A 17,727-nucleotide genomic window follows, 5' to 3' on the forward strand; every position below is an offset into this window, starting at 1 on the left:
TGTAAATGCTGCTGTTCTAACTCGAACCGCAGAAACTTTTGATGAGCGGGAAATATAGGGACATGCAGATATGCATCCCTGATGTCGATTGATACCAGAAGTTCTCCTCCTAGAAGGATAGAACTACTGACCTGATCGTCTCCATGCAAAAGGAACGGATCTTCAGGAACTGATTTATATTTCTTAGATCCAGAATGGGTCTGACATCTCCATTTGGTTTCGGTACCATAAAAAAGTTTGAATAAAACCCCAAACCTTGCTCTTTTGTGGGGATCCGTATGATCACCCCTTGAGATATTAATCGGTCTAGTGACTGAAACACAGATTGTCTTTTCTCTGGATCTTTGGGAACGCTTGACCTCAGGAAGCGAGACGGTGGAAAATCCCGAAATTCCAGCTTGTACCCCAGCATTACCGTGGCGATGACCCATCTGTCCTGAATTTCTTCTTTTCAGACTTCTGAAAACTGCCTCTTCATAATGAGGCTTTAGGATTCTGGCTTGCAGGTTTCCGACCCCAGGACTACTTTTGAGCCTGGGTCTGACTCTGAGATCTTCCTCTAGAGTGTGACAGCGAAAGCCGTCGCCCCTGCCTAGAGGCGGAAGCCCCTGGCGTATGGGAAAGAGCCCGTTTAAATGAAGGGCATTTATACTTTCTTTTGACTGGCAAAAGAGTACTTTTCCCACTAGAAATTGTTTGGATAGATTTGTCCAAGTTTTCTTCAAATAGTCACTCCCCATGAAAAGGGAGCCCAGTTAGCAGGTCTTTACATGGTACTTCAGCTGACCAAATTTTTTAACCACGGGATTCTATGCATATGCACAAGCATAAGCGTAAGCATAAGGTGGGACGACTGGTGAATAGAATCTTTAATAGCATCTATGGCAAAAGCATAATGGTTTTGGTAGTTCAGCCAAATCCCAAGCTTGTTGTGCAGGAAGCTCTCTAAGGGCCTGTTTAAATTGGTCCTTTAGGGATTGACAGACACTTATTGCAGCGACTGCAGACTGAGTAATGGCACCTGCCATGGAAAAAGTAGATCTTAACAGGGATTCCAACTCCTTATCTGTTGGATCCTTAAGCATCTGTGCATTGTCTACTGGACAAGTTAGGCCTTTATTCACATTGGAAATCGCAGCATCAGCTGCTGGTATTTTCCATCTTTTGGAGAATTTCTCCTCCAGGGGATAGAGAATTGCAAATTTCTTAGGAGGGAGAAAATGCTTATCCGGGTGATCCCATTCAGCAAAAATAAGCTGTTCTAGTAATGCATGTGCAGGAAACGCATGCAAAGGTTGAGAGGGTTTTAAGGAACCCAAGGAAGAAACCGAACTTTCAGGAGACTCCGTTAGGGGTAGCATGAAAGTAGAACGAACCATCTCCGTAAGAGATTGTATCAGCAATTTCTCAGATTTGAGAGGCCGAAAAAGGCTCTACCGTTGTTTCCTCTGCAGAGGAATCATCATCGTTTTGTTTTTCCTCCTGATCGACTGAGGGTAACACCTCATCCTGTGCCCACTGTTCCCCTTGCAAAGGTTCTGAAGTGGGGGAGGGGGATCTAGCACGCTTCCTATCCATCTGAATGGAGAATGCGATTAAAGCTGCTAATCTTTCTTCTAGACCCTGCAGGGAGGAGAAAAGGACATCTTCAGTCACGTATAGATGTGAAAAGCAGTTGCACCATCAATTTGTTCCAACAGCTCACCCTGGCTTTCCATAACTGGCAATTCAGGCGAGGATGACAGCATGGAAATGCGACTCAGGATCCTAGCGCCTGGGGGTGAAACCTTTACCTTTTTGGTTTTTGTGGTGTCTTTTTTGATAGGCATAGTCCTAAGTACAAAAACAGAGGCACTATACAGATTGCACTTAATCGCTGAAAATAGTCATGACATTTAAAGCCGCTATAAAATTCAGCCTAGTGCTGGGAAAAAGGTGTAATTTCTGTATCAGGAATGCCAGCTTGCAACCCTCACATGTCCCACAGCTCTTGTGTCCTTGTGTTGCAGGTTGCTTGTTTTCTCCTCATCAGCCGAGGAGAGACTGTCACAGCTGTGTTGTATTTGTCTTTAGCCTGCTGTGTGTCCTCGTGGACGTTCATGGCATTGCGCTTAGGCCCCGTCCCCTCCGAGAAAAAAATTCTGCCCCCACCGACCCAACACGTGGGGGGGAGCGGGGGAGCAGCAGGGACCCATCCAGCAGCAGGCACAAACAGTGAAATCAGCCACAGTTAAAACAGTTAACGGTATTAGCAGGACCTACGCACCACCTGTGGCGGGGGTGGGGGGTGGGATACTGTAAGGGAGGTACAGCGCTGCTGTCCCCCTAACCCTCTGGTCCCATCAGGGGGAGAAAGAAAAAATTTTTGTAGATTTCCTTTACCTTGAAAGTCTCCCACCACACACTGCTGCAACCAGACACGGACTGAGCTTTACAGTGAAGACAACAGATTAAGGAATGTGCATACACTCCCTCTAGTGGAGATTTAAAGGCATGACAACATTTTTCCCTAATGGAAGAAATACACAGGTGTTTTTAATACCCAAGTTTCTTCCCTTACCTCTTATCCCCACCACAGGATTTGCTGAATTAACAGACAATCCAGCCTTCACCCATCATGACGGGCTGTGTTTAGCAAACCTTCAAGGACCGGGTCCCTAAAACAGGGTTCCAACTCCCTTGGACCTGTAAAACACCCCTTCAAGAAGCTTTAGGTAATGTAGCAAGATCTAAGCCCTGGGTTCCTGGGGTCCAGCCCTACAAAGAGAGGCGTTACAGGCAAAACCTCGTGCTTCGGGTACGAGTCCCCAGGTACCATCCTTTTAGGCCTTAGTGGCACTTTGGATGGATCTGGTCTTTATGGAGGCTATTTAAATCCAGCCTGGATCCCTCCTGGAGCTCCTCAGAGCACATCTTCACTCGTGACCAACACCTTAGACACTGGCGAAAAAACTGATGTGCGCATGGAAGGAGGAGAGGTTATATAGGGAGTGAACTTCCTTGATTGGGTATAGCCAGTGTCAACACCTGAAGGTGGCCTATAACCCATTAAGTAATTACTTAAGGCTCTGTGTTCCATGATGTATGATAAAGAAACACTGTTTTCACTATCGATACAATCGTCGTTTACAAGTACACATTAAATATAAGAAAAAGGGTCATCTAAATGAAGGACAGCAAGGAAAGCCTGCTTGGCATTACTGCTAACAAAAACCTCAGCCATCTGATATGGGAGAAGTCAATGCTCCCATCACTCATTCGCGATGTGTAAATAATGGGCTTCTTTCTGCACATCTGAAAAAATTACCACAACAATGATGTGATGAAGGAGACTAGAGCGCCATCTATTCTATGATGAAGGCATAGGCTGAAACGCGTCAGCTTTTGGATTCTGTTACTGCTATTATGCTCAAATCTTCCATGAAGAAGCTGTCGAGTTGCCAGCTTGTAATTGCCAAGAGCGCCCTCTCCTTCCTCTATAGAAGACTACATAATATCAATTTGCAACAAGCTATAAAAAAAAATATAACCACTGTATGTTTGTTTTAAATCCCAGGCTTACCTGTATAGGGTAGATCCTTTGTATGACAATGTCAACGCACCCCACAATGCCACCTTCGGCAAACAGGGATGATAGAGGAACGCAGAAAGGTCTGGGGTCACAGAAGTACCCAAGCTTTGTATACCAGCGAGCAGGACGAGTACTGTTGGCTGCAAACTAAGGGAAAAAAAAAAAAAGATATTTTAGTATAAATGTTTTAGTAAAACCTAAAGTCATAAACACATTTAAGAACACCGCTTCCTGGTGTACACATAAAGTTCTCTGTGTACCATTTGCTCACTGCTTATGATAATCTGCATGCATAATTGAGCAATAATGTGTATCAGGAAAAGAAAATTTCTGTATCTCTGGTCAAAGAAAGCACACGGATGACATTTGCTACTTTTATAATAATCTGGAAATATAGCGTGTGGCTGACAAAAGGAAATAATCATTTAAAGGAGAAGTCCACTCTGAGCTTGTTTGGCTGACTTGTTTTCAGCACAGAGCGGGACGTCACCGAAATCAGTCCAGGCACCACGTCATCCCAACAATGGGAATCTGGATCCGCCAGGTGGCTGGACTGACAGCCCCGCTCCATGCCACTCCACAGCTCAGCGCTCCAGTGAGCGAGGAGGAGCAGAGTGGAGAGTCACCTATTGACAGTCAGCAGGTCTCTGCTTGGGGAGCTGTGAGAACCGAGCCATCGGCAGTGTTTGATCACTCGGTTCTCAGTGTAGAAGCGGCGTGGGACAGATGCAGCATTGGAACAATTCTGCATCCACCTAGGTAAGTATGATGGAGGAAAAAACCCCAAACCCATACTTCTCTTTTAACTGAAGGAAGAGTTCAGGAGGGAACCAGAGAGTATGGATGTCTACTGAGCAATAAAGAAAGGCCTTGAACAGTTTTATTCCGCCCAGCTGTCCCATCCTATCAGATTTGTAAAGACCCCCAGATAAATCCAATTTCTCACTGTGTGAATGGAAAAGCATTGAACACTGGAAGACAAATATGATATGATAATATTTTTTATGCCATCAGTTTTTACTTGATATGCAATTAGGAAGTTTATCCATGAACATCTAGAATTGAGAGGATGATTTATGAAAATTGGAGCTGATGCCCATAGCAAACTGACAGGTTCCATATTTTATTTTTTGGCACACAATATTAAACAAGGAATCTGATTGGCTGTTGTGTACAACTGAATTTTTGCTCCATTTTATTTTATATCTGCCCTTAGAGATTTATGCATCCACCATCCGTTTTGCTGGTACCAGGGGTGTCCAAATTTAACTTACAGTGACCAAAGCCTTCAAACTTGCACAAGCATTCCACTGTTATGGAGATGAAGTGTGGAATTATTTTGAATGGTCTTAGTGGCCTTCTTTACAATGTATGCCCATTGTTTTTATGAAACATAATATACAGAGGTTAAATTCATAAAGATCTTCAGATTTTTCTCAGTTACGGACGTTCAAAAAATGCAGAAAAGAACCATTTCTACCTTCAACATAAGAGATTCCGGAGCTTCCAGGGGAGTGCATGCCTCTTCTGAGCCCACTAGTTCTGCCCCATGTATTATTATTTTCTGACCAACGAACAACCGCCTTCTGTAGAGCAGTGCAGTTAGCGAAGTGTCCAACAAAGCCTTGATTCCATACCAGCCATCGGTCACCTCTATGACAGCAGAACCTTGCTTAGGATCTTTGGACTCACTCTCATCATTGCCTCCCCAGGAAATGACTTTAGAAACACAAAGCACAAGGGTCTTAGCTGCTGTGTCATCTCTCTCCATGATCCTCTTGAGAGCTGATCTTCGGCTTTTATCAATTTCCACTTCATACCTTAGAGGAGAACATTTCCCAGTTATTTCATTATTTGTAATTAGAGATGGCATATTCATGTTATCATAAATCAAATTTATGTCAGTTTCACGTAAATCTGCCTAACTCTGTACTGCTTGGCTGCAGGCATTAATCCCTTAAAGGAGAAGTACAGCCAAAGCTCATGACTGAACCTGGAATATAACTGTTTGTTGTGGGTGACACAGAAGATTCCTCCCCCCAGAAACTAATTATCGCAAGAAACAGCTGTTCACCATGCACTGCCTTTGAAAGAAGGGAACCCCACCAATGACAATGTAGCTAGGCGGTTAGTCATTTAACTGAAGGACTCCAAAGGATTTACTAGTAAACATACAGATAACATAATACTGACCTGTATTTGAGCTGTAACAGGACTCGCTCTGGTGTCAGACATCTTCCTGCAAACTGTTCAGGGAACATGACCTCCATTGCAGCCAGTTTCCATACAATCCACCTATAGTGATTGTACACCCATTCTGAGGAGATCAGTTTCGGGTCCACGCCTGTGGTGTCACATAGAGCTCTGTTGGAAGATGCCATTTTTAGCACAATGCACAGAAAAAGTGTTAAACGCTATACTAAACCTTTCTATCTCCAGCAACCACACAGAGTAAGGAACAAGGCAGAGCGACAGAAAACTGGCAGGGGTTCAATCCCTTCTCTAGGATAATGTTTTACTGTAAACCATTATTACTTGAGAATATTGGGAACAGCACAAGGGCTGATATTCAAACCATGTATACTGTATTTTGGCAAATAAACTAAAACTTGTCAAATTGAGGGATTTGTCTTGTGTGTTGCGTCTTGAGTAAGTCCATCTAAACCCTCAGAGCAAGACATTTATCTGAAGGGAGGATAACCCTCACCTGGATGGTGTCCAGGGTCAGGCCTAAATATACTAACTGCTGAGTTGGGACGAATGCGAACCTTTGTAAATTTAAAACCCATCCAAACCTACTCAGTGTGTGGATGTGAGAACCATTGGTCTCCAGTTACGAAAAAGATTACTCCCTTATAACCAAGTCATTCAGGTACCCTATAACATGGATACCTTAGGTACTTAGGAGTCCCAGAGTATGAAATTGGTAAAACACCCCGGAAGCTATGAACAAGCCAAACGGCATGGTCACAGACTGAAAGTTACAGTCCTCCTCTGCAAAACACAGAAAGCTTTGGTCAGGTACAAAGATTGGAACATGCAGCTAAGCAGCCTTGATATCCACGGATGACAGGAAATCTCCCTGCTGGAGGGAGGCCACCATGGGCTGCACCAATTGTATTCTGAGCTTGGAGAAACTTGTTGAGACTCCTGAGATCCAGAATGGGTTGAACATCAAGGTTTGTTTTCGGTACCCTGAAGAGGCTCAAGTAGAAAACTTTTGCCCTCTGGAACCAGAATAATTACTCCTTGAAATAGAAGATGATTCAAAGAAACATTTGAAAGCGCTGAGGGGGATAGCTTGGAAATTCTGCAGCCTCCCCCTAGGTTATACCTAGGAAGGGATTTTCTTGTCCTTTTTTTGGCACTGTCCAATCATGTTAAGGTGGCAGCATAACTATTGTAATGGATATGAAGATACCCTGTTGTCCTAGGATGTGCAATAAAAGAAATTATATACTATAAACACCGGGGGGAAAATTCAATAAAGCATTTATGCTACTGTTCATTCAGTATGGCCTTAAAACCTTGTGCGCCAGATTCATGGGTTTTCACATTAATTAAACATGGAAAGATGTGAAACACAGCATTACCTGTAGAACTCCTCCCTGCCAGCAGTCAGTTTATCAGAAGGTATCAGCCAGCCACCATCTGCGATCTGCACTCCACCACCAGACAGACAGCTCTTTGCAAAATAATCCAGACAATGGAAGTCAAAAATCTTGGCTGTCTCACTGTCGATTCCAATGTGGTTTTTCAAAACGCCAAACCTGTACAACTGAATAAAATATCACACAAACAGTCTTTATAGTCGATTATATATACTATTTTACACATATTCACACACACACACACACGCGCGCACACACACACACACACACACACACACACTACTGCCAAACTCTGCTACTAAGGTGAGGCTGTGGAAGACTGTTTCATGTCACAGGTCATACACCATGGCAAGACTGAGCACAGCAGGAAGACACAAGGTAGTTAATACTGCATCAGAAAGCTCACAGATGTTCTGCCCGCTCCAGCTTTTTGACACTCCTAAGGAAAAATATCACTGAAATTCTGCTGGAAAATGAAAGTGTTTTTCCCCCAATTTAGGGTTTAGACTATACCTGTTCCATTGGGTACATTGTAGGCAGCTTCCCTTGTACTGCTGAAACCAGTGGAATTCTGTCCGTAGAAGAGGCTTTTAGTCCATACAATGATCCAGAGTATGGTTTAATGTTCTGCCTTTGTTTCTTTCGTACTCTCATTTCCTGAAGGTCTCTGGCACAATGTAGACTTGCAAGCAATTGGGAAACATCTTGTAACAGAGAAAAAAAGATATTGAGACCATTCAGTAAAACAGGACTTTTGTACTTGCCATAAACCCTTTGTCAATGGAAGGGCAGTATACAGAAGGATTGAACACTGGCAAATAAACTGTAGGTCAGCTCAGAAAACGTGTCTCTCACTACCAAGCATGCCTTGGTTTTGTAGCTAAGCAGTATAAAGGACATAATCATAAACATAGATCCTATTTTCTTCCCTATCTAATGAACACAGGAATTCCTTTACCTTTGACCAGATCAAAAATGTCTAACGAAGGTGTGGGTAAAACCAGACAAAAGCTAATAGGCCCAAGAAAACTGAAAATTTTGAATTGCCTGCAGCTTACAGTGTATTCCACTGTTGCAGCAGAACATCTACTTTTTATTTGTTACATGTCCCCATTCACATAGCAGAACTAAAAAAAATAATTTTAAAGTTGCAGCATACCTCTTTAGATGGTTTATTCTGGACCCTCCAGCAAGGAAAACTGCTACTATAGTTCTCTTTGTTTGTAAGGGAGCTTGACAGCTGTGTTTGCCATAATCAACCTTGCCTGTACTGTGCAAGTAGATCTTAATTATCAATTGTAACTAGATTTGAACACTGTGTCCTAACAAAGGGTCAAAAACTGCCCTACTGTATCGTATGTTAATGAGGACAGTCTTTGGGACAGATCGACTATAAAATAGTGGCCAAACATACATCAAAATTCAGCCAGTTCAGCATGGACCGTCAGGATTTCGGTCCACATATGGGCAGACTGGTTGTACATTAGCCTGTCAGGTTTTTTCCGAATGATTAGTGCCGCAGGCAACACTGAACAGTGTGTTCTGATAGTGGGGAAGGCTCATCGATTTAAGAACACAATAGCACAGCGTGAGCGATTCAGGAATATGTTTTTTGTTTTTTTTTTTGCATTCAACTCAATGGTTAAAAGAAACAACTCACTGGAATGAATTAAACCCCAAAAAAGAATTATTATGTTATGGCCAGCTTTACAAAAAAAACCTTGGAGACAACCATGACATCTCCTCCTGACAAACCACTAAAAAAAGGACAATATATTTCTATAAAATAATTTTTATGGATGCTGTGTGAAGAGAACACAAAACACATAGCTGTGTTTTCTCAATTCTGACTGCAAAGTGGAAATACACTTTAAGGGTTGCTAAAAAGGACGTTTTGCCCAAAGCTGGCATAAGATGAGGCAGAAACGTCTACAAGACAGAACATAAAGAATGTGTGAACAGAAGACCAAGTGACATCCTTGCAAATCTAGGAAAAAAATTACTTGATGCTGAAAAGTCAAAGAAGTACTCATACATCTAGTAAAGTGTGACTTGCCAGGAAAGGGTGGAACCCAATCCTTGAGACCATAAGCTTGGATGATGGTCTGCCTGCCTCACCCAAGAATGGTGGAATGAGAAGCAGCTGCACTCTTACAGGGTCCATATTGAAAGAAGTTGTGAGTGAGAGACTCTCACAGCCCTAACCTCATCCTGACAATGAAAGACAATTTCCTTCTGATGGACTGGGAGCCAGACAGAGGGACAAAGGGAAGAAAAAGGGCTTGGTTAAGGTAAAAAGACATAAAATACCCTAGGAAAGAAGGTATCCCTAGGCCCAAACACTCCCTAGTCCTCATGCAAAACCAAAAAGGGTTCCCCCTATAGGATAAGGCCATTAGTTCAGACACTTGCATCTCAAAGATGATGTCTACAAGAAACACCAACTTGTGGGTGAGCGTTAAAAAATGGAATATCTAATGGGATTCAACAGCAGTGTCTGAAGTGCTAAGAGAACCAGATTCACATCCTGCTGCGTCACAGGGAAATGAATGGGGGACCTACATGGAAGGCCCCTGCACAAAGGTTTTAATCAAAAAGTGAGAAGCCAACAGTCTCTGAAACTAAAGAGAAACGGACAGAAACCTGATCAATGAAAGTTAAACGATGGTCCAGATCTAGCTGTGGGAGGCAGAGCATTCGTCCCACACAAACTTCTGGACTGGAAGCCCTGAGACTCACACCAAGCAAATTATGCTTTTCAAATCTGATGATAGACATTGTACGTAGACTTCCTAGCTTTTTTTTTTAAAAACAACATTTTTTTATTGAACAAATCAAAAATACAAATCATCATAGTAACATTCTTTAAAATTGCATGACAATATACTTCACAAAGAAAGTTTCCAATGTAAATACTAGCCCTGGGCCATACATCATAAAAGATAAAACATTTACAAAAGTATATATATAAAAAAAAAAAAAATAGAGGTAAATCTATCAGATAGGACTATGCCATTCATTGTGTATAACCTATAGCAGACTGAGGGATTTAGTGATAGGAGATGATTTGGGAGGGGAGGGAGGAATGGAAGGTGAGCAGTGGGAGAGGTGAGTGATACACAAGGAATGAAGCAATCAGGTTAAAAGGAGAAGTCCAGCCTAAGCTCGTTTGGCTGGGCTTCTCCTATGGGTCACGGGAATGCAATTTGTTTTGCACTCCTGTGACCGTTTTCAGCAGAGAGCGAACTGAAGTCCGCTCTCTGCAGACGTCACAGGAACCAGTCCAGGCACCGCGTCATCCAGACAACACAAGTCTGGATTGGCCAGGTGCCTGGACTGATACCCGTCTCAGGCTCTCAGCGAGCTGCCGAGATCCTGAGACAGCCGCTCCCGCCCCTACACACAGCTTAGCGCTTCAGTGAGCATGGAGGAGCAGAGCAGAGAGCTGCTGATTGACAGTCAGCAGCTCTCTGCTCGGGGAGCTGGGAGAACCGAGCCATCGGTGATGTTCGATCGTTCGGTTCTCAGTGCAGAGGCGCTGGGGGACCGATGCTGCATCCACCTAGGTAAGTATGTATCTGCAATAACCCCCAAACCCATACTTCTCTTTTAAATACACTCAAAATCAGTTACATCTTGTTTGGGAGTGAGACTTAGCCACAAGCATCAATCCAATTTGACTAAATTTTATCGAATTTCTTCAGACATGGTCTACCCTCACAAGTAATTCTATGTAGCGATAACACAGAATTGACAGATTGTATCCATGAAGCACGTGTAGGGAGCTCCACAGCGATTTCCCTTCTTGCATAAAATAAGGTAAAAATGAGGCAAAGCTTGGTATACTTGTCCCCTATTATATCTTCTAAGTGACTCAACAATAAGAGAAGAGGATCCAAGGGTACCACCGTGTCACGTCACTCAAAGTTTCGGCTACTGCCTCCCAATATCGGCGTAGTTTAGGGCAGGACCAGACCATATGCCAAAAAGTGCCAGTGACTTCCCAGCTTTTAGTGTCGTAGAAATTACAGACTTAAATGTCCCTGTCCCTCAGAACCGATCAATGGCCATGCCGTTAAAGTTTACCAGGAGTCTTACAATGTTGGCATACCACATCTGCCTGGGCCAACCCAGAAAAATGAGAATCACTGTAATGCTCCCCATCTCGATTCTGCAAAGGGTGTACTTATTCCAGAGAGCCACAAGAGTATCTACTGCTTCCGCTAGAAAATACCTGTATGGAGATAAACCTGTCCTGTTTGCTGTTCAACTTGAAGGCCAGAACATTTGCATCCAGCATCTCCCACCTGTTACAGAGGTCCTGGAACAACTCTGAGTGTAGAGGCCACTCCATTGGGTCCAGGCATTTCTGTCTGACAACATCTGCCTGCCAATGGTCTATACCTGGAATGTACACAGTTGACAAAGTATGGAACATGAAGCTTTTCCCCAGGACAGGATCCACACTATTTTTCAGGCCTTGGCAAGAGTGATGATTGATGTACACCAGCGCTGTGAATCCAGATCCTCTATTATAGGGTTCTGAGTTGCAGAGACTGCCAAATCGCTCAAAGTTACAGGATGTTAATCAGAGCATGAGATTCCTCCATTTAGCAAGTCCCCCACACCACCAGGGTGCCCAGGACTCCTTCCCAGCCTGACGTCCATCACCAGGTTCTTCCAAAAGATGGGAAGAATTTTCCCAACTCTGGATTCTCAAACTGCAAGGCTAGGGACAACCTGGTCCCTGGTGATAATTAGTCTGTCCAGGGACCAGATCGATTTGTCCCAAAACAACAGAATGTTGTAATGTAGGGGGTCTGGAGTGAAACTGCACAAATGGAACTGCCTAAAAAGAGCCTGCCTTCAGTTCTAGAAAAAGCAGGAGAGTCAGACCGCTCTTGAGCAGGAGAGCTAAAACCTTTTTTTCTGAACCACTGTTTAACAGTTAAACTCTCAAACAGCCCGTGCCAAATGTTTTCTCAACAGGAGAACTTGCTGAACACCTGAGGTTCAGACTAGAGGTCAAAGGATAGGGCAACAAACTGGTAATGCAGTGACCTCACATTAAAGCGTTGGAATTACTGATGCACTGGAAATATGGAGACATGCAAGCAAGCGTCTCTGACCTCCAGAGAAGCCAGGACTCGAATGAGGACATTCAGAGCTCTGAAATACAAAATTGGGCAAAATCTGCCTTTGGGCTTGAAAACAATAAACTGGTTGGCAATGACACCTTGATTGGAAGTAAGAAACCAAAGAGGACGCAGGGAATGCAGCTCCAGTTGATAGCCGTAAAAGACCACCTCCCACAGCACCTGAGAAGCAAACTGTCTAAGAGTGCACAAAGTTCAACAAAAATTCCCCTACTCTGGAAAGTGGGGACCCAAGGCTGGAAACAGCGCTGGTAAAAGTAACAAGCTGATGCTCTGGCAGCTGGAATGTACTGAAGATCAAAGTTCAATGTGGGTCTTTTGAAGCAGGACAGCAGTGTGGAAATGCTTCCTCATCACTAAGGTGGTAAAGAGTGCAAAGCACAATCAACATCCCACCCAGTAGATGACTTCAGCACTCAGTTTAATTCCCTGTAAAATGTGTGATAGGACCTTGTTGTCGGAAATTCTGACCGTGTGTAGGCTCCATCACACATTTTCCATGGGATTTTCTGACACACAAAGTTTGAGAGCAGGATATAAAATTTTCCGACAACAAAATCCGTTGTCGGAAATTCCGACCGTGTGTACACAAATCCGACGGACAAAGTGCCACACATGCTCAGAATAAATAAAGAGATGAAAGCTATTGGCTACTGCCCCGTTTATAGTCCTGACGTACGTGTTTTACGTCACCGCGTTTAGAACGATCGGATTTTCCAACAACTTTGTGTGACCGTGTGTATGCAAGACAAGTTTGAGCCAACATCCGTCGGAAAAAATCCTAGGATTTCGTTGTCGGAATGTCCAAAGTCCGACCGTGTGTATGGGGCATAACAGTGTTCACCTCTTCCTCGGCAAAGCCTGCGGGAATGGGGGAAAAAATGCTCAACGATTTAAGTAACTGAAGCAGCTTCAGGTGTCAGCCCTAACTATCTACCAAGGAAATCTTCAGAGAAAAAGCAAGAGCTGAGGCAATTTCGACTGCTCTAGACGTGAAAAAGCTCACCTTTACCAAAACAGAGTCTGGAAAGCCCCCTACACCCTAAAGGTCACTTTCAACCTATACGCACATGTGTTATCCAGTGGGGTCTGGAAGTGGTGCTCTAAAATCAGGCTGAGGACGATCGTGCCAGAAAGCTCTCCAAGAATCATAGCGTGATGTAAAGAAGAGTCTCAATTGGAGGAAAAGAAAAACAAAAAATTGAAGGAAAAAACACACACAGCAGAACTGCAGAAAAGATGTCCACCCTCCTGGGACACTAGTAAGCAACTGCTGATAGTGGGAGCGGTTACCCTTGTCTGGCCTACAGTTTGATTGCCAATGTCCAATCCTCCTGTAGGAGGCTGAATAACCTGAAGGTTTAAGGTGCCCTGTGTCCCTCAATAGACATGAAAGAAACATTGTTTTATTGCTGGCTGCATCCCTGTTAAAGAGATATTCTCCCTTTGTTACTATTCTGGTGATTTTATTTACTTATGACAAGATGTACAGAAAGCCCTCCCAAATGAGAACAGAGGACCATTAAAGATCTGATAGAAGTTCTATTTCCCACTCTAGCCAAAACAAAAAACAAAATATAAAAAACGAGATTTTATTACAAACCACACACATTTTTTTTTATCCCCAATATCATTAAGAAATTCTACAGTAACCAAAATATGCCTACCTGGATCCAAGCTCTGAACACTTTTCATGTTCCAACTTACCCGCACTATTATGTGGTTCTAGGTCATCTTGGTCACTTGTCCATTCCTCCGATGTTGTGCCAGTAGCTGGTTTGTAAGAAGGCATGTTGTTCGGTTGCCTTCCATCATCAGAAGCATAAGCAGAATTGTCTGATGAGGACTGTCGAAAAGCAGCAGATCTAGTAATAAGCTGAGATACCTGGGCTGCCTTCTTTCCAGCAGAAAAGCTGAAAGAAATTAAGTGTTTCCAATTGATCATTAAATAGTTACCAAATGAAAGACTTACAAAGGTCTTGTACTAAGCACAGTAAATGTTACAAAATGATATAGCATACAGCAAGTTCCACACTATAACATAACCATGTATGTTACACTATGGATACCATGCAACTATTGTATTATTAAAACAGATACTTTAAGTTCCATTTGTGACCTTGGGGCTTTGTTACACAGATGTCGCCATTAGCTTGACATGTAATTGGGGCACCACACGTGTGTGTATATACAGTACAATTTTTTAAAAATGAAGAAAATTAGGATATTCTCATTATATAGAGAGATCTGAGATCTATTGACAGTGAAGGCTTTAAAAACTATTTCAGATCCTTCATTGGACTTTCCCAAGAATGGACCCTGGCATTTATAAATATCATGCAACAATGAAAAGTTATGCTGGTCTTCTAAATTTATTGCAGGAAACCCATAGACATTACACGATAGACAGAGCATCAGCACCAGTGATGAGCACGAGAAGACTGAACCAGACATCTGATCTTGAAAGAAGATTCTGATTTCCTTTGACAAAAGTGGTCTTGAGATGTCTAAGCAGCATTTTCCCATTCCGGGGACAATCTCAAATATTATAAAACATGCATATTTGGGTAGTGCACAATTTCAGCATGCATGTTTACAACTCAACTGTCTTCTAATATCCTTCCACAGCTTTCCTAGAAAGCTACATGCACTTTATACTTGGTAACCCCTATTTCCACTATACAGGGAAGAAGTTGTTTTGTAGGCAGGAAGGATAAATCGGAGAATATAGCCTATAGATACACTAGAATATAGGGATAGCATTTCAACTTGTTTTTATAGGATAATCTAGATTACATCATTTAATGGATTTTAAAAACAAAGCCTATTAGGGTAAGTTTAATTTATACTTTAAATCTAATTATAATTTTAAATATGTAATATTAGAGGGTACATTATGGGCCATACGTGATTCTTTAATACACCTTACTACTTTAACGTTATAATCTATTTAGTCTTTCATTATTATGAATTTTGATGGCTACCAATTAATTTTATAACTTTATCAAACATATACACTGATACCTGCATAGACTACTCTCGTTCCGGGCCCCCCCCCCCCCGTCTCCCCTTCTCCCCCTCCTTTCCTCTTCCCTTGTCCCCCCCCCCTACTTTCTCCCTCCTCCCTTTCCCTCCCCTCCTCCCCCTACCCCTTTTCCTTTCCCCCTCCCCCCACCCTTTCCCTCCTCCCCCCCCTTCCAACCTTTTCCCCCCTCCCCCCCTTTTTCCTCCCCCCCCTCCCCTACCTGATTATACGGCTTATTTCGCATTCCTTACCTCACCCCCCCCCACCCACTATTAATCTTTTATGATGTTACATGCGTTCCCACATTGCTTGCGCTCCGCCGGGACACTGTAGGACGGACATACCTCCTTGGATTTTAGGAACAGCCTCTTCTCACTATTCTATCATACTGTTTATATGTCTCTTTTTCAATTATACTATACCATGATGTATTTATTGTAAATATATTGTTCATTACAGTATTCAATTCTGTGCTCCTGAAGAAGCGCATGTGACGCGTAACATGTCGAGCTTATACAGAATCTGATTATCACCACTGCATAGCTTCTGGTTCAACGGAACGTACTGTAACTATATTGATCAAAAAGTGTTTTTGACTCTAAACTTTGCTCAATTTCTATAACTTAACCATTCAGCTATGTATGGAGTGCATAATTTGTAAAACTGTGTAACTATGAATTGAACTATATATGTTTCTTTGTTTTATCTCCCATTTTTAATATTTTCTAAATAAACCAGAATTTTAATTATATTTCTAGCTATTATTGTGCCTATAAAGTCTTGAGCCCACTATTGCCTTATGTCCTCTAGATTACATCATTAACCAAGTCCTCTGGGATGATCTTGTCAATGTGCTTCAAGAATACTAATGGTTTGTGGGATGAGAGGCTGTACACTGTATAAACATAACTGCTGCTACAATATACTGTACGAATGAAAGATTAAAGATCAGATTTTATCATCTGTAAAGCCTCGTACACACAATAAGAATATTGGACGAATGATCGTCCATTTTTTTTTTTTTGCATGCTAGTTTTATAGAAAACCAATAGATTTTACTAAAGTTACGAAAAATCTTGTAAAACAGAATACAACTTCAGAAGTTATTGAATGTATTGTAATGTATTTGTTTCCGAGCATGCGTGGCCTTGGTTACACAATTTTTTTTGTAGAAATACGAATTACTCAAAAATCGTTTGTTCTGTTAAATGAAAAAAATCTAGGTGCTTGTCTCTTCGGATATTTGTGCATGAACTGTCGTGATCGGCTCTCGAAAGCTGTGTACTGTACTAACAGATTATCGGACGATCGCTACGAATGCTTTTTTCGTTCGATATTCTCATCGTGTGTATGAGCAACAGGTCAGTGAAGCAATTGGATGTTTATAACAGCTTACCTGTAAAATCCTTTTCTTGGAGCACATCATGGGACACAGAGCCTTAAGTAATAACTTAATGGGTATATAGGCACCTTCAGGTGATGGACACTGGTATACCCAAGCCAGGAAGTTCACTCTCTATATAACCCCTTGGTCCTCCCAGGAGCACATCAGTTTTTGTAGCAAAGCAATATTCTTAAACCCCAAAAAGAGGAGAGGGACATCTGTGTCAAGGAAGAGGATTTTACAGGTAAGCGGTTATAAAAAATAGGATTTTTAATAGGATTTTTTATAACCGCTTACCTGTAAAATCCTTTTCTTTCGATGGACATCACGGGACACAGAGCCACAGTAATAACTGATGGGTTATGTAGGTACCACTAGGTATTGGACACTGGTCACACCCTAATCAGGAAGTTCAACCCCCTATATAATCCCTCCCCTTCCAGGGATACCTCAGTTTTGTAGCAAAGCAATATTAGTGTATTAGAAGAGGGGCGGGACCTCTGTGTCCCGTGATGTCCATCGAAAGAAAAGGATTTTACAGGTAAGCTGTTATAAAAAATCCTATTTTCTTTCTCGGACATCACGGGACACGGAGCCACAGTAATAACTGATGGGATGTCCCAAAGCAATGCCAACTGAGGGGGGGAAATCACAACCAAGTAGGGTACAATCAGACCTGAGGACCTTGTACCGCTGTCTGCAGCACACTATGCCCAAAGGCGATATCCTCATGCCTTTTCGCATCCACCTGATAAAATCTGGTGAATGTATGGACTGAAGACCAGGTTGCGGCCTTGCAGATCTGAGCCATAGAAGCCCGGTGATGCACTGCCCAAGAAGCACTAATAGCCCTTGTGGAATGTGCTTTGATCTGGAACGGAGAAATCTTCCATTTCAAACGGTAAGCCTAAATAATCAATTGTCTAATCCATTTAGAAATGGTAGCTTTTGACGCTGCCTGTCCTCTACTGGGACCCTCT

The 17,727-nt window shown here is 42.6% G+C and overlaps 1 protein-coding gene across 1 annotated transcript in view; it reads right to left on the reverse strand.

The window, feature by feature from the left end:
* The window catches only part of BRCA2 (BRCA2 DNA repair associated), a 121,484-nt gene that overhangs the window by 22,441 nt on the left and 81,316 nt on the right, over positions 1-17,727 (reverse strand). Inside the window, exons 13-18 of the mRNA XM_073613344.1 lie at positions 14,046-14,251; positions 7,696-7,886; positions 7,165-7,349; positions 5,765-5,935; positions 5,052-5,391; positions 3,563-3,718 (exon numbers count right to left, since the gene is read on the reverse strand). Of these exons, the coding sequence (XP_073469445.1) occupies positions 3,563-3,718; positions 5,052-5,391; positions 5,765-5,935; positions 7,165-7,349; positions 7,696-7,886; positions 14,046-14,251 (1,249 nt within the window). The remainder of the gene's footprint in view (positions 1-3,562; positions 3,719-5,051; positions 5,392-5,764; positions 5,936-7,164; positions 7,350-7,695; positions 7,887-14,045; positions 14,252-17,727) is intronic.

The sequence above is a fragment of the Aquarana catesbeiana genome, linkage group LG02, assembly GCF_042186555.1.
Source record: "Aquarana catesbeiana isolate 2022-GZ linkage group LG02, ASM4218655v1, whole genome shotgun sequence".
NCBI classification, from domain to species: domain Eukaryota; kingdom Metazoa; phylum Chordata; class Amphibia; order Anura; family Ranidae; genus Aquarana; species Aquarana catesbeiana.